The sequence below is a fragment of the Thunnus maccoyii genome, chromosome 12 (genome assembly GCF_910596095.1).
Source record: "Thunnus maccoyii chromosome 12, fThuMac1.1, whole genome shotgun sequence".
Classification (NCBI taxonomy): Eukaryota; Metazoa; Chordata; class Actinopteri; order Scombriformes; family Scombridae; genus Thunnus; species Thunnus maccoyii.
The window spans coordinates 24,635,922-24,656,342 of NC_056544.1; the positions used below are offsets into that span (position 1 = coordinate 24,635,922).

A 20,421-nucleotide genomic window follows, 5' to 3' on the forward strand; every position below is an offset into this window, starting at 1 on the left:
ACCAGAGTAGTTCATAGACACTGAACTGCTGGTCAGTTTACAGCCTCATCAGATGCATGTCTGCATCTTTAAACTCTTCTTGGAATAAGAGGCTTTAGCAGCATTAACACTGAGAGAGAATAATCTGCCAACACTTCTCACCGATCAGCCAGGGATTTTTAGAATATGATTCAAATAATCCATCTTCAAATAGAGGAAGAATGCAACTTGGATCATATTCTGAGTACATTTGCATAAACAATTGCTGATAATACATGTAAGTCAATTTTCACAGGATTCTTCACTTCATAAAATGTCATTGTTTGCAGCCAGTTCATATAAATTAGGTTTGCTGCATTTAAAAAAATAATATGTTTGATATTTTATATCAGTTTGGAAAACCTTTTCCTCATATTGTGTCCAGAAATGTAAAAACACTGACATGCAGGGGTGCAATTACAGCTGACATGATGAGCGAAAAAAAAAAAATCATCCCTCAATATCAGGGGTCTAAGATCTCAACAGACCTCTATATTTGGGCAATCAATTATCAGCCAATCAGTGTGATTTATAAGGCATTGTAGGTGTATGTAGAAAGGTCAGTTTTAATTGGACTTGTGTAGGAGTTGATTCATTTCAAAGTTTGAGTTTGACCTTTAACAATAGCGCCCCTATGAGGCTATGTTTAGTACCAACATGTCCATGGGACCAAAAGAATAGATATAAATTTATTCGTGATGGGTTTCTGCATTATGTAGATGATAGCATACAGTAACAATGTACATAAAAGTTTTACAAGGTCATTTGAGTGAAATGAAATTGCCTGAGTTTTATCTCTTCGCTCTTTGCATGCGCTGTGCACCTGCATTTACTCATGTTAATAATTCAGAGGAGGGTGAGACAGTTGATGAATTAGTGCATGATGGTGATTAAAGGGCAAAAAATGTTTGACATAAAACCACAGTATGACTGCAGTATTAGGATTACATCAGGTCTACATTACCAAGTGGGCAAAGCAGGCAATGGGGACTTTAAAAACACTGCAGCCGTGAGCCCAAATGCCAACCACCAGAGCAACTTAACCAACCTGAATAACTAATAAAATAAAGAATATTTGTTTAATTTTTACACATTGCAACAGTTTATTTATTCTTTCATGTTTCCTGTCAATTTTATCTTCCAACATTATGGCCTAAATGCTGTTTCAAAACCTTTTCTGTGGTATACTATATATGAAATTGTGGTGGAAAATATCAAATTACTAATTTCTTTATTGCCTCAAAAAAGCCAAATATCAAGATATTTAGTATAAAAAATATCAGTATCAGTCCTAAAAACTTAATATTTGTAAAATGTCACACTTCTTGGGTCAGTAACTCCCGCAAATGTGTTTGGGGATAAACAGCATTAAAGCACAACATAAACTGGCACGATAAGAGGTTCCTACTTCATTACCTGATCTCAGGGTCCCTTGAGGTCCTGTTTTGAAGTGACAAATCATCCATTCACAGGATTTTCTATCCTGATACAAAAGTTGAGAAACAGAAGATAAGGCCTTCACCTCAATTTTTATTTTATTTTTATTAAATATTGCATATTCCTAAAATAATGTGTTAAATCAACACATTACTGTTAAAAACACTTTTATACTATGATGCCTGACACAGAAGCTTTACTCTTTATCCTCATGTGGTTACATTTAACCTGTTATGCCTGTTTTTATAAAACATTTTTAATAAATAATTGCTTATGCATAGATTAGTGACCCATGTTAAATGTTTGACACTTTACACTTTGACTTTCATTTTTTACTTTTTGCAAAAATTTGAATACCAAATGATACAAAATTATGATTCAGCATTGTTCTATGTACACACTATATCAGAGTAAATTGATATGTTGGGCTGCCGTTAGTCCTCCCCTGAGAAAGGATGCAGTTTATTTGATTACACATTTGTTTAGTTTGTCTATGGGAAGTAAATAACACTGACTAATTATAATCTAGCATTTTGATCAGATTTCCTTCCGTGCAGATTGATATAATATTCTTTTTCTTATATTTGTCATCATGCTTCGTTTTACTGCACAGTCCAACATTAGTTTTAGGTGCTTTCCCAAACTGCCAAATGGGGAAAACCAGAATACAGTTTTTTAAAATCTAATTTTAAGGCTTAATTTTTTTTTTAAGATGAAAATGGCCAAGAAGCTAAAACATATTATTAACATGAAATATAAGCTATCAACCTCTTTAATACAAAAATCCTGTCATTGGCAACAGTCTCCAAAAACCCATGTCGGTCAAACCTTAATTTGTAATCAAGTCATATCCAAAGTGTCTATCTCTCTTCTTCTGTCCCTGACCCGGCAGACCACATCGGCACAGTTACACCAAGGACATCTATTATGAGTCACATTATCCTCTGGTTCAGTAATAAATAACTGCCTGCATCCCACTTTACTCCCCCATCCCTTCCTCTTCGCTCACCACGCAATACCGCTCTACCACCACAAGATGGCGACATCATCAAATGGAAAAAAAACCCACAAGCCACTTCACAACTTCTCTCTCCCTCCAAGACACAAAGCCAGTGACATCATCTGTGGAGGGACAGAGGGTGTGCGAAGGACAAATGTCTTGAAATGCATTACATCATTCTACACTAATATGATAATATATCTCAGCCGCTGAGTGCAGTGCCAAGCATGAGAAGGGCCATAATCCATACAACGACCGCTTCAAATGAACAAGGGGATAAAATGAAAGTGGTGGTGGTGGTGGTGGTGGTGGAGGGGGGGTGGTCCACTGGAGTCGGCAGTGCAGTGCTGAAGGTTATTCCAGACATTACTCCTCAATGAGAGCAGGAGGAGAGAGGAGACGATAATTACCATCACACTAAGTAAAGATGAGGCGGGGCGGCTCTAATGCGCCCTGTCTGTCTTCTGTCCTTCTTCTCTGTTTTTCAACAGGATCTGTTATTTTCTTTCTTGCTTTACGCTTTTCTCTCTCTTTATTTATCCTGTCATTCAGTTAAGAGGAGAGAGGAGGAACATGGTGAAATGAGGACTGAGGGGAAGAAATGAGACAAAGAAAGGAGAGAAAAGGGTTGCAGAGGAGAGAGAGAGAGAGAAGGACTGAGAACTATAGGAGGTGAAAGGAGAAACAATGACTTGGGAGAAGAAATGAGAGGAGAAGAATGAAAGAAAAAAGCAGAAAAAAAGAAGAGGGGGGAAGAGAAGATTGAAGAAGTGAGAGAACTGTTGAGAGGAGATAAAAGGAGAGGAGAGAGTTGCAGTGATGTGGGAAGGACTGACAAGATGAGGCAAGGGAAGAGGAGTAGAAATGACTGAAGAAGAGGTGAAAGGAAGAGGGGAGAGGATAGACAGAGAAGAGGGTAGAATAGACAGTTGGAGATGTGAGAGAAGAACATAAAAGAGAAAGCGAGAAAAGCAGTGAGGAGAAAAGACGGAGACGACAGAGAATGGCTGAGGAAAATAAATGCGAGGAGAGGTGAGGTGAGGTGAATTGAGGACAGAGAGCAAGTGAAAGCAAAGACATTTGAGACAAGTTGAGAAGGTCAGAGATGTAAGGTACAACAAGATTAAGCAAAAGAAGAGGAGAGAAAAACAGAAAGGTTAGGTAAAGGGAAAGGTGAACAGGATGAGGGAGAAGAGGTGAAAGAAAGACTTAAGAGGAGAGGATAAAGGAGGAATAAAAGAGGAGAATCGGTGGGGGGGGGCAGAAGAGGAAAAGAGAACTATAAAGACATGACATAAGAAGTGGTGAGGAGAGAAGAAGAGACAGGTGAAAGCATCACTGAGGAAAAGGAAAGAACAGAGAGGTGATAGGAGGACAGAGAACAAGAGAAAGCAAAGACACGTGAGAGGAGAGGAAGAGAAGGTTAGAGAGATGTAATGAAATGCAAGATTATATGATAGGATGGGACAAGATAGGATAGGTAGAACTGCAGTGATTGGGGTGGTGGGGTGAAAAATGAGAAAAAAGTAAGAGAGGAGAGAAGAAGAGGTGGGGGTTAAGCAGCTGAGATAGTGAATTACAAGATGACATGAGGAAAGAGGAGACTGTTAGGAGAGGTGAACGGAGGGGAAGAAAGGAGGGAAAGGGAAATGAGAGGAAGGTTGTTAGATGTTGAAGAGGTGAAGGGAGAATTGAAAAAGGAGAGGAGTGGAGAGAAAAGTAGAAGTAAATGAAGACAGGAGCATAGCGCGGTGTGAGAGGAGTGGTGAAGAGATGAGGCGTAAGGACAAAATACAGAGAGAGAAAGAGGAGAAGTATAAAAAGAGTAGAGGGGAGAAGAAGAAGACAGACCAGACATTAGATTTAAATGAGAGGAGAGACTAAAGCTGTGCAGGCGTTTGTCTTTGACTTGTGTTTTGAGCGGCACTAAACATTTAGGTAAACGTTACAGGCTCTTGTGCTTGTGCGCTATACATGGAGACACACTTACTATCCACATGAGAAACTGTCATGTTATTGTCATATAACTCTTCAGGTTCTGTCACTCATACTGTGAACTTAATTATCAACAGTACCGTATGTGCGATGTACAAATTTCACTCAAAGTGAAGAGTTGAAAACATTTTTTAAGCCTCATATCTAAAATTACAAACTATAATTTGAAAAAAATGAACTCTCTGTAAACTAAGTGAAATAAATAGATGTGAAATAAAGGAGACTTTACCACTGTTCCTATGAAAGCCGTGTCTTCTTTTATTTTCTGTAATAGTGTGGAAAAATAATTACATACAATTTGAACAAAAAAAAAAAAAAAATCAAACAAAGAAATTTGAAAATAAACGAGAATTTCAATAATATTTGTTTTGTACAGTTTTTTTCTTCAATAAAAGGGATAAACGAGTATTCAAACCCAACATGAACATAATACACGTGAACAATATATAGGGATAAAAATAAAGAATTGGACTATGGAGAATATATGATTATTTCAACACACACACCTTCCCTCTCTTGTCCTCATGCGCACCTCCAATTCACACAATTTTCAAGTGCAATATGGAAACCTTCTCAATTTACTGATCATTGTCTTCATAATGATACCAAGCTGGACATCAGTTAATCCTCTTCACTCGTGCAGCTGTTCCAGAGAGCAGACAGGCTCAGCAGCTGGATGAGGGACGAGCGGGCCGGCTCGGCTCCTTCCTCGTCTCCTAAGGCCATGCGATGTCTCTTTCGCTCTGTCTTCCCAGCTGTCCTGCTTTCTACTAGGGCTTGACAGATATGTGGCTTTTAAAGCTGATAGCAATGTTATTAAATGCCTTTAAAGCACCACGGGCCAATAAAATGTAGATGAAACTCTGTTGATTTGCACCTCTTTCAGGCAGTTTTAAGACATAATCCTTAAGATTTTCGTTGATCTGTGGTTACTGATGGTAACAGCATGTGTGTTCAAATGTGTTTTAGTGATAGAGGTCCGAGTCAGTTCAAAATATCAACCACTAGGGGCAGCAATGCCTTGAAGGGCTACTCTGGCAGAAAAGCATCATAAGAAGAGCAACTTATGCATCTGTTCACTCGCCTGATAATCAGACTGAATTGAATATTTGCCGAGTCATGCTCCCCTTAGGTGCTGTTGCTACATCTGTCAAGCTTTCCATTCTAGCACAAGATGCAGTTTACAGTGATAACGGTGGCAGATTTACCACACTAATTTTTAAAAGAATGGGTTTGATTTAAGACTGAAGGAGACGAAAGCAGGTTCATCATTTCTTGCGAGCGACTATCAATTTTACTGGCTCAAATGGCTGTCACTGGCAGGTTTTATCAGCTGTAGCTAGCTAGGTAGCTAACTAAGACTAATCATAAACTTAGCTGGGGTTATTGAAGTGTAAACATCCCCAAACCCAATAAAGAGCAGCACAGAGCTGCTAACATTAGCATAAAGTCTGATATAGTAGCATCCAGGACCTGCTTCCACACATGACAAAATACTACAGAGTGGATGTGCTACTGTGAACAGGGCTTTTTAAAAAACATAATCTGTAACCCACAAAATGTAGTTAGCTAATGAAATGCAATTTGGCAGGTTAGCCAGCCATGTTAACATTTGAAGCTTACATTAGAGCAGATAAAAACACTTTTTAATTTGTTTTTTTGTTTTTTTTTACAATTTTGTTCTTATGCTTTTGAAAGGAAAAAAAAAGACACCATCTTCCAAACTCTTTAAATACAGATTATCTCAGCCTCATTGACACTGCTGCAGCATGTGGAGAAATTCAAAGCTTGACAGGCCTGTCATGCCTAGTTACGGTTGCTAAGCTATGATTGGACAATTGCTTCATTAGAGTCTGGGTTATCTGGCTTTGCTTTGTTTCAGTGTCAGTTTTGTCAGTAGCAGGTGCTGTATCCATCCCTGCTACAGCATTTTCAGTCGACACTGATGTTGCAGTAGTACAGCTTGCTTGGGCAAGCAATTTGAATTGGCCAGTAACAATGAAAACTACTACATAGAGAAGCAATTACAGAATGCAAATTCCTTAAACGGCAATATATCATTTCCAATACCAGAAATAGTATCAAAAATTTGGTTTGATACCATGAAAATCTTAAGAATTATAACAACACTGCCTTTACAGAAATTATAATTGAACCATTCAATTAATCAACACAATTTGTAAAGGAAATCTAATTTCATTGCAGCCTTTTCAGACTGTTTATGTAAATGTGGTCAGGAGGGACCTCCATCATACCATCAGATGACAACATGACTGATATCAGATATTTTTGCCTAAAAACATCAGTCGAACCCTACAGTCCAGTGGTACCAACACATTTACAATGATATGAAAAGACAGTGGGGTTACAAGCTGTCACAGATATAATGGACACATACAGCACATGTGCATGTATGCAGATTTAAACTGGTAGCACACACGCACCATCACCCAAGAGCACCCATACACGCACAAACAACAAACACAAATGGCTGCTGCATTTGTTTGTCTGCTCAGTTCATTTTTTGCACAGTCTTTTGGCACTCAAAGAAGACTCCAATAGGTAAAAATGGACACTGAGCCACTTGAGTCACTCTTGGCCAGGGATAGCACAACACAGCACAGCATGGAACAGAGCAGTTAGCTGTGGGTCTGGCCTGCTTCTAGCCTGGGTTGGCCTAGTTGAGACAGAGTTTTGGCTATTTGTGGCCTGGCTGTGTAGTCGTTTTGGCCACAGACGCAAATATCCCCTCTCTTTTTTTTTTTTTCTTTGCTGGGGTGACCAATCAGACCAACCCCCCACCCCTCCCAAATCTGATGAATACCAAAAAAAAAAAAAAAAGTAAAATATTGTGTATAAAAGTTTAAACACACACTTTTGACCACAGTCATTTCTTCCAGCTGTGATGTAACACCACAAAGCAATACCAAGAAAATAAGATTTTAAATACTGCTTTTCATACAGAGGAAGTAATTCATAAAATAAATGCACACTGAGGATGAAATGAGCTCATGAAGCTATATATTCTCTAAAAAAAAGACCCCCAACTTACAAACATGTATGCAAACTAGAGTGCTATATATCTACTCCATATGTTATCAACTTGAAGAGGATTTGGAAGAAAGCTATGGGAGAAAGGCTTACGATGTTGTGATAAGATTTTTTTTTTTTTCTCATATAAACACAAGTTCAACCTCTAAATTTGGAAGTTGGTAGGTGGCTATTTATATGACATAGCAGAGAGAATAGAGAGTAAAGAGTATCAGTACACACCGTGGTGAGAGGTACATATGGGGAGGAGGGGAAAAAAAGACATGAAATAACAACCTAGTGGAGTAAACACTTCCAGATTCCCTTCCAAAACACATATTTTTTTCAGTGCTGAACTAAATCTAAACATCTGTTTTGCATTTTTGGCATCTATGGTGTCTTTTACATATTTATATGTCCCCACTGTCAACAGACTGTAAATAGTTAGAGGTAATGACTAAGTACCTGGATGGCCTGGCCATGTATTTGTTGGCCTCAGTACCTCCACAGTGTCAAATTTACTTATTCTACACAAGGTCATAACGACATTGCAAGTGAGATGCAAAATACTGCACAGCTACAACTCTGTAAAAGAGGTTGTAAAGAGGTAATAATATGCAGTACCAAGGCTGTGATAACCATATAAATTTAAAAGGGTGCTCCATCTGCCGTTCCTCTCTCCATAACTACTGAAACGGTTTATATTGTGACCTTGGAGCTAAAAGGTTCTATCTGATATTCTAATCAGAAATGGCGTGGCTGTGGTTTCCTCTCTGAACGTGTTTATTCAAAACAGGGGCAATAAATACAATTTTTACTGCCCCTTAGCACAAAATTACCATAATATACTGCATCTGTGAGGGGTTGATAAGGTGGCTGATAAGTATAAAAGACTCAATGATTACCTCTGGAGGTTGGAGCTGAGATTTCTGGTTTCAGTTTGCAGCCTGTGCACCTCATCTGTTCTCATTTTTAACTGCTCAGAAATGTATGATACGATAGTGACTCCTTGTTGCATTCTCTCACTTTTTACTTTGACTATCCAACATAGCAAATGTGTATGGTAAAGGTGAAAACAAAATCACATTGCATTTCCTGGTAGTTGTCAGTTGAAGTTTAAAAAAGTCAGTTATTACTTAATGTTCCTTAAAAATGGAAAAGGAAAAAAAATGTGACATTAGTGTTGCTCCATGAAATACAGAATCTGCTCTGGTGGAAGATGGAACCTTTTAATTTCAAGCTCAGTATACGTTGAAGATCGACGCTGCTACTGTGGAGTCTAATCAACAAATGATTGTTAATGTTCAAGGTGAAGTCGGGAGATGTTGAATCCAATCTCACTAACACAACCCAATATGCAAATATACACCAATTCTGCAGCCAGCCGGAGCTTTATGGTAGACAAGCCAACTGTTTTTCACTAATATCTTAAATTTACAGTAGTACCAAAGTAGCTGTACTGGCATCCACACTGCCTGCAACAGGATAAGTAAATCACTGAAAGTCAGTTTTTTTTACTCTATACGTGAGTGTCTGGAGAAATATCTGAGGATTTCTGTGTTTCCTTTTTCCCCCTTAATGAGATTTTGTTTCATAAACAAATACAAAATTGAGAATTGAATACAGCCATTCAAATGTTTAAGTTCTCAACAACTGTCAAATAAAAGTATGCAACCAGTGTTAAGAGAGGTTGTCATTGTTGGGGTTGTTAGTAAGGTAATTAAGGTATGTACTGTAAACAAAACTACAAAACTGCAAGAAAAACTTTAGTTTTTGTGACAATTGCAGACAGTCGCCAGATTCTACGTTGCGCATTTGAAGACTAAACAGATGCATTTTAATTCTTCTTTTGCTGCAAAACATTTGAGAAGTGGTGCAGTGGAGATTTATTCAAATATTGGACTTTTACAGTAGCTGAGGTCAGAGCAGAGTAGCAACATTATGTACCTGTGGGGATTAACGGCCAATCACACACACCAAAGATAACAGAATATAATGGAAAAATCTCTGACATAGAATACCACCAAATTTTCTGTTGCACTGAGGAAACCAGCATACTTACACATAAATGTACAAAGTACCATATGAGCTAGATAGAACCCTCTGTACCTTCATTTTGATATGTTAGACTACACTTGAACGTTCTCATCGCTTACAAAGTTCACAGCAGGACTCAAAGTGAGCAGCTGCTTGTTCTCCATCCATCATTTTGAATGTCGTCGACGTTTGAAAAAGGCAGTCCAGTCAGAAGACTGGAAGTCAAAGGAAGAGTTTTGTGCCAAAAAGAGATATCCACCAAAGACATTTGGCCGGATATTTATCATTTTGAAATAAAACTCTTCAAATTTTCTAATTTAAGTCTACAACATCCACTTTAAAAACACCATCCATCTCTTTTAAAGAAACTCAGAACGTTTCCAAAAACGATCACGTTGCCACATACACATTAAAAAGTGAGTGTCACCCAAAACTCTGAACCTTTGGTCCACAACTCCTTATAAAAATACTATAAAATGTTTCTGAATGCCATTTTTTTTTCATACATTTCGGTATAAATATGGAAAAAAAATCTATTCTACTGTGCAAGTGAGAGAAACAAATACTTTTTGACACTTGAGGGTAGGGGAGGTATTTTTTTTGTACAAATTGCTGAAATTCATTGAATGAAAAAAGCGCTCCCACCACACCTCGTTTCACAAATACTGTCTACAGCATTGATCTTGAGTGAAATGATAAGCGTAGAAATGTATCATGATATAAAATGAGAGATGAAGAGAAGAAGGAGCTTCTAGAGATGCTTGCTACCACTCCTTTCCTTTCCTCTTAGATGTGGCACATACAAAACCTTGCTGTCCAGAGCATCTCATTGTTCACTCTTTACAAAAGAAGACACACCTCAATAGTTTGTGTGTTGGCACATATTCATTGGCACTCTGGTCACTCACTGTACCACCTTCATAAGGTTTGTCCCATTTAAATCAAGGTAGATCTTGTAAGCAATGGCCACTGGGCAGATTCTAGTGAGAAAAAAGGATCAAAAAGTGCCAGATATATATTTATAGTCCAAGCTGCCCAGTTACTGCAATACATAAAAACATAAAGTCTTTAAAGATCTGTATGTGTGTATGTGTGTGTGTGTGTGTGTGTTTATTTTTGCACTATGTGAGAGTCAGAAAATGCAAAACATGTGAATTACAGGGAGATTTGCTGTAAGTCACTGTGCTGCATCACACTCTATAGGTTTGTACAAGGAAATAACTTTAAAATGACCCAAATCTCCTTTTGCACTTATTTACAGAGATGGGATGGAAGGAACATGTGATGCAGATAAGATGATCCGAAAGCAAGAAGAGGATTGCAGGGAGGAAAAACTTTCTCTGCACCTCCTTAAGCTCCTGGCGCTATTCTTCTTTTTGTCTTCAAAGTGCTCTTCTTCTCTTTTTGTATCTCTTCTCTTGATTGTGGCTCTCGCTGTTGCTTTTGTTGGAGCATAAACACAACACAAAGTCTACGCAAATGTGTGAGAGTATCGCCTTGCGTGTGTTATTTATATTGCTGCTAACTATATTATATGTGATGCTGCTAACTGCTGTTCAATGTTGGGGTGTCAGCGATTCAGAAACTGAACCAAATACCATGCACTGGTAGCTATGGAAACAGAAAACAGAATGTTTATGTATAGAAACGTGGGATTTTTTTTTCTAATTTCAAAGTATTTTTGTGTGTATGTATAATAAGTACTGCTGCTGTGAAAACAAAGTCCAAGAGTGTGTATCTCACACATGAGTTTGCATCCGCTGTGTGTGTCTGTGGGAATAGTCAGAGGGCGGAGACGAGTAGGAAAAGCGAGTGGAGCTTCCATACTTCCCCAGCCCTGTTTCAGGACTTTGTTGTCCAGGCCCTGGCCCCTGCCCGGTCCCCTGTCCCGTTGGATACATCTCGTAGGCTGGTCCTTCCTCTATGGGTGGGGCAAAGCCCATGCGGTAGCTGGGATACTGGGAGGGGTATCCGTAGTTGTCATAGGCCAGCTGGGTTGTGCTGTCCAGCAGGCCACAGTCTCCGGGGTAATCTCCAGGCGATTGAAGCGCTGGATTGGGAGGTGCTTGCTGGCTCTGTGCCGCCCTCGAGAAGGTGTTGAACTGGGCGTAGGTGGCATGGGACATCCTGGAAGGCGGGCGGGGGTCGTAGCAGCCTGCCCTGGAACCTGGCACTGCGCTGGGGGGAACTGCACCGCTGGGGGCGGTTGAAGGTCCGCTGGATGTGGCACCGGCTGGTCCGCTGTTTGGGTTCGGGGAGCGAAACTCTCCTTGGTAGTGGATGGCACGGGACTGGGGTCGCGCTTCGTCATGGGTGGTGGCTCGGACGTTGTAGTAGCCGTTGGTTGGATCCTGTGATCACATGGAAGATTATTAGGCTTATAATACTATTGTTTCTACTGCAGTTTATTAGAAGCAAAAACAATAACCACTCAGATATTCAGTATATAAAGAAGACGAGGTAAGTTTTGTATTTTGATTAGCCTGGCATGATGTTAACTCTATAATGGTGTCAATCATAAAGAAAGACTGGAAATTCTACTGTATAACAGAAGAAATGGGAAAAAACCCATAAATCAAAGTGAACCAGACTGAAAATTGAATAAGGTTAATCAAAGTCTATTAAAAAACATCAAAATAAATGCAAATACAACTAAAAGATGAGACTGACTCAGCCAACATCATCTGTTGAAATTAACTGGCACTTTGCTGACATGCTTGGTGATGTGGGTGCAGTAGGTGCCGTGCTATTGTTCATGCTACGCCCAAAAAATGTAATGGTGTGTGAGCGATGAAGCATACAGTGTGTGTATTATGAGACAAAGAAGCAACTTCCTTTTTACCAGGATAAACTAGGTTTCATGGCATAAGCACGTGGAGCATTGGAGTACTTCGTTTCTTCCTTTAGTTTGGTTAATTTGAAAAAATGAGAACAATATATGATTTGAACTGCAACCCTAAATCTCAAGGTTTTATGATACTTAGAGAATTCTCATTTTACTACATTTCAGACCAAAGAAACCAACATGTATGTTTAATCATGCTCTGATTCAGCAGATACTGCAAATGATGCAGAGAGAGAGGTGTTGTTATGAAAACCAAGTTCAAGTTCTGCACCTGTGGAAAAGAAAACCTGGGATGTTTTGATCATAAAGCTAATGACAAATGAGGTAACTGTGCAGCATGCATGATATAATGTTAAAGATGCTGCAGATATGTAGGTCCAATGTCAAAATGCCAAAATGTCTTTGTGAGCGGCGATCCATCTCACCTTGAGTTCATACTCCTCTCTGGTGTCGCTCTCGCTCCTGATGTCCTGCTTCAGGTCCATGTCGTCTTTGAACGGCTGAGTGGAGGGAGAGAGGGAAACAGAGGGCAGAAACTAAACCATCAAACAACAAAACACACACACGGAAAGAGGGAGGGTGAGAAAGGAAAGGAGAAAGAAGAGAGGGAGGGGAGAGGAAAACAGAGTTTCAGGTTTTTCATCCCAAGAGAGCGGAAGACGAGAAACGATTAGTTGTTGGAAAAAAGAAGGTTTCGGGCCGAGCTTTAAAACCTCGTCAAAGGAGCCTCGTCGATTTGTTTCTCCGGGACTTCCAGGGTTGAACTCTTTCAAAAGGAACACAACCATTAAAGCAAGTGTGTGTGTGTGTGTGTGTGTGTGCGTGCGTTTGTGTCTTTGAGTAAGTGCAAGTTCTTCAATAAAATTTCAGGATTGAGAATAAATGTGTGTGTTTGTGTGTGTTCTATCATGTGTGGGAATTAGCATGGTGTGTGCTTGTGTGTGCATTTTTGTGTGTTTGCAAGGCTGGTGTGTGTGAACTTTGCGTGCACTTTGTTTTCTGTTTTTGTTTCCCTTTATCTGTGTGTTTGAACAGTTTTTGTATGTGTGCCTAAAAGTGTATTTGCAAGTGCATTTTCATATGTCACGTGCCAGTTTTCCTGTGTGTGTGCGTATGTGTGTGTGTGTGTGTGTGTGTGTGTGTGTGTGTGTCAGCCTCTCCTGACATGTCGCCCTTTGTGTCAGTGTTTCTGTACATTTAAGGCCATTGACCCATACGCCTCCTCTCCACGGCCCTCCGGTGACTCAGATGGGTGTCTACTCACGGAGTACATGGCCTTGACCATACGGGTTGCCGTGGAGACGTTGGCTGCCTCCTCCTCCAGACTGTGGGTCTCTTTGTTGACTGTCTCTACCTTGATGTCTGGTTTACCAAGGGTGACACCCCGGCGACCTGGAAGAAAAACACAACCTCTGGTCATGTTCTGGGTCACGTCAAGATAAATTACTGATTTATTTAACAGTCTGGTTTGAAAAAGCAACAAAAACACTTAATTCGGTTTCGCTTTGTTTTCTCTTGACTTGTCTGGCCCTTTATTTGCCTTATTTTGTTTAGTTTCTGTAGTTTCTTTTGATAATGGTGCAATAGGAAATTTGGGATGCTGGCAGCCTCAAAAGGCAGGAAGAGGTAACAGTTTGAATTGTTCAGTATCCATCATGATTAAATGATACATTTCTTTATAGCTGTTTTTAGGGCTGTAAAAGATGATGTAGATTTTGCAGCAGATCTACAATTTTTTTAGTTTAAAACCCAGATGTTTAGGATTTAAAAATTTTCAGTGGTAGTTTAAAAAATCTTAAGCCATCAGGATTGTTGCAATAAATACATACAAACTGGGCCATTATTGTGCCAATGATCAAATGGCAGAAAAAAGGTACTGTGAGGGCTTCAGTACCAAGACATGATATGCTGTAATGTAAATGAACTGTGCACATCTCAGGGTTCAAATACTTTGATGTGTCTGGTGGAGTAGCAGGTGGGGGGGAGGAGTTTAGTAATCCTTGAGTCCAATTGTCTCTCAAATTTTGTGTTTCAGATTTAATTTTGACAAAGATGATTTCCTGAGATGCAACAGAAAAATGGAAAACAATATCCTGGGAGAAAAGGGTAAATTTTCAGCATTTTCAGCCTTTCTGAGACATGCGCCTTCTTATGTAACACAGCAGAAGTCTTATTAGGGCAGACCTGAAGACTTCCAACATAACATAAGTCTGAATTGAATGCCCTCATATTGACATAATGGTTACAGCAACACATAAAGGTAGAGATCTGTTTGAAAAGGGCTTTACTCAAGTGGGTTAGGCTTAATAAGATCATCATCTATGTCGCAGCAAACATTTGGGGTTTTACGCTGATATGATATATGATATGGTATATTCCTATATAAAAATGATTGACTTGTGTAACCTAAAATGATAATACTACGCAGTTTAGTTCATATATCCGTAGAGCAAAGCAGTCAATATTTGTCAACATGAACAACTCTCTTCCACAACCAGAAACCTTGAAAGTAAAGATTTGCATCTGTGAAGTCTTGATCTGCAGCACAGACAACAAACGAGAGACAGCTTATCTGGAGCAACAACACTGTTTGTTTGAGTTTCTCATTCCAAATGATATCTTTTCTATAGTGTGTTATCTGCTCTGAACCAGAAAGTATACTCTTATCTCCAGAAAATCCCTCTGGGGACTCTGCCAGTCAGTCACCTTCATTGTCTTTCCCACTTCTTTATTTGCTATGAAGTGCCTCAAAATCAAACATCTTGAAGACACCACGTCTTGTTTAGCACTCTGGTTTGTGGAAGAGTGGTTTGTGTTCATAAATGCTAATTGGATTGCCGTAGGCTGTAGAAATTACATATAGGAATTCATAATTTAAATACTATTCACCTTTAAATGCTCTTGTTTTCTGCTCTGTTATTTTTGTACTTCATCTAATGTATGAGCGGCATATAAATACGATTTATTAAAAAAATAATCATACAATTTCATGTCAGTAGAATGAAAAGGGAAATGTATGGTGGGCGTTTTAAGGCAGTTTGCCATATTATATGAATATTCATTAATCTCATTTGAATAAAATGCTATACGGCTGGCATATGTTGCCTTTTTCAAATGTGGAATGGCAGAATGACAGAGTGGGAGAGTGGATGAAAGACTAATAGACATATACGGTATGTGTGTGTGTGTGCATGTGTGCCTCTACAAACACACATATTAGAGAACCACTGTGTGCACTCACTGCCTTTGCGTTGGCGGTAGAGGAAGAAGGCGAGCGCCAGTAGGAACATAAGCAGCAGAATGGAGGAGCCCACCGTACCACCGGCGATAATTCCCACTGGAACAATATCTGAAACAAACACAAGCAGAGAAGGGTCGGGGTTGAGGGACAGCTGGTAACTCATTGTTACAGAAACCTACACGGATGTTATGTCTTTTCAGCATAAATCCTGTTGTGTCCTATAGTTTAATGTTGAATCTCTGAGGGGCTGGTTATGTTGATAAGACATGCAAGTCAGACAAGGGATAAAAATACTGTTAGTGTAAAACCTATGGACAAATCCAAGCTCTCTCTCTCTTGAAGATGTTTTGGTAGATTTTCTGAAGCCTGCAAAATCTGACAGCTGAAAGAATAAGAGCCAGAGAAGACTGACAGAGCGTGAAGAAATCATTTTTCCAATGTAATGTGACATACCAAGCTCTCAAAATAAAATGCGTAACCATCCAGAATGGACTTACAGTGTTTTATCTATCGTCTACACTCCAGCTGAGGCCACTGCTTAAAAAATTTTGCTCAAAGGCACTTCAGTTTGTAAAAGAGAGAAGAGCAACTCATTCAGGGACGTTAAAGGTACCCTGTGGAGTTTTCATTGAAAACAAACACAATTTTACTAACATTCAGTAATTCTTAGTTAAAAACAGTCTGTGTATCCTTGAAACCTAACAAACATTTTGAATACTTCTTATTTCTCATAAAACATTTCCACCACCTATTTTTACAGTATTTTGAAACCTGCATTGGTTACATCCATGTTTGCTAGTTTCATGCATCAGTGCGTTACCGCCACCAACTGTAAAACTATAGAATAACGTGAAATTATTGGCAGGAGTGTGTATCACTTCATCCACATGGTCGAGCTTGTACATGTGCATCCTTGTGTGTGTGCTAGATGAGCTTCATAGCGCCATCAGTGGTCAAAGACCCCACAGGCTGCCTTTAAGGCCAAACAAACATGTAAAAATGAGTTTCTATCTTATAGAATATTTGCAAAGACTTTCCTCGACTTCTTCTGCTCATCTCTTTTATCGGCACATTGCTGCCTTCTAAAGCAGATTACTGCCAGGAAATGTCAATATGCATTATGGTCCTTTCATATTGTTGTGTCAGATTGTATTTGTCGTTTTCAGTGGAGAAACAACTGATGATGACACTATGAAATAAACTACCCTCATGAACTGTGTAACTAGCTTTATAAGTAAAACTATGACATGGTGACTACTGTGAACTGCAATATTCATTTTTTCATGCAGTACCTGTCTCCTCCAGGGTGATTATCATGGTGCCGGGTCCGAAGGAGTTCCAAGCGGTGCAGTTGTACGGTGAGTGGAAGTCGGACTCCATGACGTTATTGATGGTGAGCGTGGAGAGGACGGCTCCACCCTGGGATGGAGGTTTACTTTGCTCCACGGTGTACCTCTCCATCAGGGTGCCTTTCTCCTTCTCCCACACATTCTCCTTCCATGCCCAAACCTGAAAATCACAATTAAGAGGGTTTATTAGTCCTCTAATCCATGGTTCAATGGACAGCAGGTATTGAATTTAGGAGATGTTAAGGCTTATCGCAACGAGTGACGTGTTGGTTTACAAACTTGACCAACTGATAGAGAGGAGCATACAGAGGGATTATCAATACACCTGTGTCAAGGTCATTTACAGAATACTTTACCTGCAATAACATATTTAAAACAGAGAAGTTGTTACAAGCTAGAAACACTAGAAAACACTTTTACTTTCTAAAGTTAAATCCATTTGATCTGCTACTTAATAGCTACTTAAAATAGCTAAGCAGGTGTAGTTCAATTTATGATTAAGATCAAAGGCTTGGTACATCTGTACGCTAAAACATCTGTAAATCTATAAATCTGTTCCTCAACACAGCAGGAAGTCCTTCAAGCTGATAGGAGCTCTGTATTAGCATGATGAGGACATAATCTCCAATAAGTTTAATTTGTTTGATTTTTATCTAAACTCCACTCTTTACTGCAGCAATCACACAATTTCCCCTCAGGGATCAATAATGCTAATTTAACTTTAGCTTATCTTAAATAGTATTAACCACAATAGACTCACATACAGATGCAAACACACACACACACACACAAATAAAAATTCAGCAAACAGATGGGCTTGTGTTAAGAAAGGTTAAGAGGGACTAAAGCGAGCCGGGGCAGGAAATATATTTTAAGCAAAACAAATTATATTCTCACACCTTGGTAACTAGCTTGTTCTCCCAGTGCAGTATATGTCTAAATAAAATTTGTGCGGAACCTTTTCAGGCTTGAAAAGAAAAGAGAGAAATTACTTACAAATAAATCAGAATAGACACACACACACACACACACACACACACACACATAGAGTGTAGCAAGTGTATTTGAGCGATAAAAACTCAAGCAGGTTTTTCTACTTAAAATCTGCTGAGGTAGAAATTTGAGGTTATTAAATATAGAGCATGGTGATATCAAATATACATAGATCCATATGTTGGGCTAATGCACCTTTTAACCTGTTTTGAAAAAAAAAAAAAAAAAGGAGAATGTGATCAAGAGATCAAGAGGGGGTGAGGGAGAAATCTTATAATAAAAATCTTTTTCTCTATGATGCATCTTTCTGTTTCTCACAGTCTGCTTCTCACAATCCCTCTCTTTCTTTATCACTCATAATTTTTTAAAAAATTTTCTAATAATTTTGTTGCACCCCCTCTGTCTGTCCTTCAGTGTCTGCTTCTCAATCTCTTTTACACACACATGAAACACACATACACACACACAGCATCATACTCCATATTTTATAAGTCCTTGTGTCTCTGCATTAAGCCGAGACTATAATGTCGTATCACATTATACGCTCTGAGCTCTCTGCCAGTGCAGCAGGGGGCTGAAGCTTCCTAAAAGCTCAGATTTCTGTCATGTCGGCACAGCACAATTGGATAATTGACGCTGAAATGTACAGAGTTTTACTCTCCCTCCATCGCTCTCTCTCTCTCTCTCTCATTTCAATCTATTTCACGCCCACACTCTCTTTCTCACTCATTCTAGTCTTGAAAACTCAAATGTCGTTACTGGATTTAGTTCAATTTTTTGGCTTCTTCCCATGCTTTGTGAACATTCTAGTAGGTTCTAAGGTTTATATCACATACAGTACCACTTGTTTTATTTCTTATATAACAAGCAGACACTTTATATTAAACTGCGGTTTGATCAAGTATCGTACTCTGCTGCTTTCTGGAAAGCAGGAATAACAGAGCAGCACACAATTCTGCAGTCATGGCACATTCAGCAGGATATTCCATTACAGTTTTCTAGTAAAGCAATCTGTGTGAAAGCTTTCTCTTTTAAAGAAAAGATGGTTACCACTTTAAAAGGGATCCCTGAATTGGAGACGAATAGGTCTGACTCATACTAAAATAGAGAGGGTTTGAGGGCTACACTGATCCTTTCATGGTGACTGCAAGTAAATAAATTTACTCTTAAAGCAACGATAGGTAGAATATTTATGTATTTATATGTTCTTTTTTTGTTTGTATATGAGACAATCATAACAATTGGTCTTCAGTGTTGCTTTAGAAATCACCTGAGTGCTGCTCAGAGACACACCTTTGACCTACGACGCTGGAGGAGCTGAGGGCTAAATGGGCAAGTTGATAGAAATTGTTTAAGAGGGGAAAAAAATACCAATTGTTACAGGATTCAAATCTTTCACAAACAGAGCTCAGACCAGTGGTTCATGATAAATCTGAGGGATCACAAGATGATTACTGTAACAGGATAGGGAAGCAGAAAAAATATATATTTTTTGCTACAGAATAATGTTTCTTTTTTGTAATTTTGCCTTTTTGTCTTGTGAATTTCAGGTATTTTTAACTACAGTGTAATTTAGGCTTTATTTATTTCAATTATTCAATTAAAGATCATGAGAAGAAACAATCCATCTTCGGTTGAACTAGCTGCAACCCACTGACATGCTGTGTGCAGACTCTGAGAATTGGTTCCAAGTAGAAATAGCTTTATTTTACGGGACTGCAAATCAAAAAGTTTGGGAACCACTCCTCTAGACTGGCTTTGAAGGGCAGAAATGTCATTGTGATTAATAAGGCCTCCAGAAGCTGCCCCTCAGCAGACTGCCAGCGGTTCCTGAGGCTTCATAAACAAACAGTAGTATTTAGTGGCAGGATTTCACTTATTTTTCTCATTCTGTCATCCATACATGTTTGCCTTAATCCCAAATGTGAGTGGACATTGTCAGCAACCCATGGAAAAACCTTAGCAACAGCCTTAACAACAAAGACTAAGAACAGACAGCCATTTGTAAGCATGCTGTCATTACGAGGAGGAAGTAGAGTTAACATTTCAAATGAAGCATTCATAGCAGGCTGAATCTGTGGCTTTTGTCTTGCAGGGAGCATTTCTACATATATTCACCTCAAGTTTTGGAACTTTGACCATGTTTAACAAGACATCTGACATCATAACTGTATGAAAAATAACAGAAAATCATCCAATCCATGACAGCCAACCCATCTATCCAAAGGGTGTCAGATAAAATAAAAGCCATATCAATAACTGAAATGCATGGTAGCTAAAAGGATGGTAGTAATGCTGTGATGAATTCATATCATATACAGCCCTTGGGTCACAAATCAGATGATTAGATTACAGTTATTAACTGGATCTGCTATTTCCACAATTGGGTCTCATTTTCAGTTTCACATTTCATTAAACTATTCAATGTAGCAAGAAACCCTAAGCCTTTTGCAACCTTAAAAAGTTGTACAAAACT

At 39.0% G+C, this 20,421-nt stretch overlaps 1 protein-coding gene across 2 annotated transcripts in view; it reads right to left on the reverse strand.

The window, feature by feature from the left end:
* Positions 1-4,785: 4,785 nt before the first annotated feature.
* kirrel1b (kirre like nephrin family adhesion molecule 1b) overlaps positions 4,786-20,421 on the reverse strand; it is a 77,072-nt gene continuing 61,436 nt past the window's right edge. Inside the window, exons 11-15 of one of the 2 annotated variants that reach the window (XM_042429798.1) lie at positions 16,896-17,112; positions 15,604-15,711; positions 13,627-13,754; positions 12,788-12,862; positions 4,786-11,868 (exon numbers count right to left, since the gene is read on the reverse strand). In XM_042429798.1, coding sequence (XP_042285732.1) covers positions 11,257-11,868; positions 12,788-12,862; positions 13,627-13,754; positions 15,604-15,711; positions 16,896-17,112 — 1,140 coding nt within the window. In that variant the 3' untranslated portion in view covers positions 4,786-11,256. Of the gene's footprint in view, positions 11,869-12,787; positions 12,899-13,626; positions 13,755-15,603; positions 15,712-16,895; positions 17,113-20,421 lie in introns of both variants that reach the window. The other variant, XM_042429797.1, reaches the window with a different exon arrangement.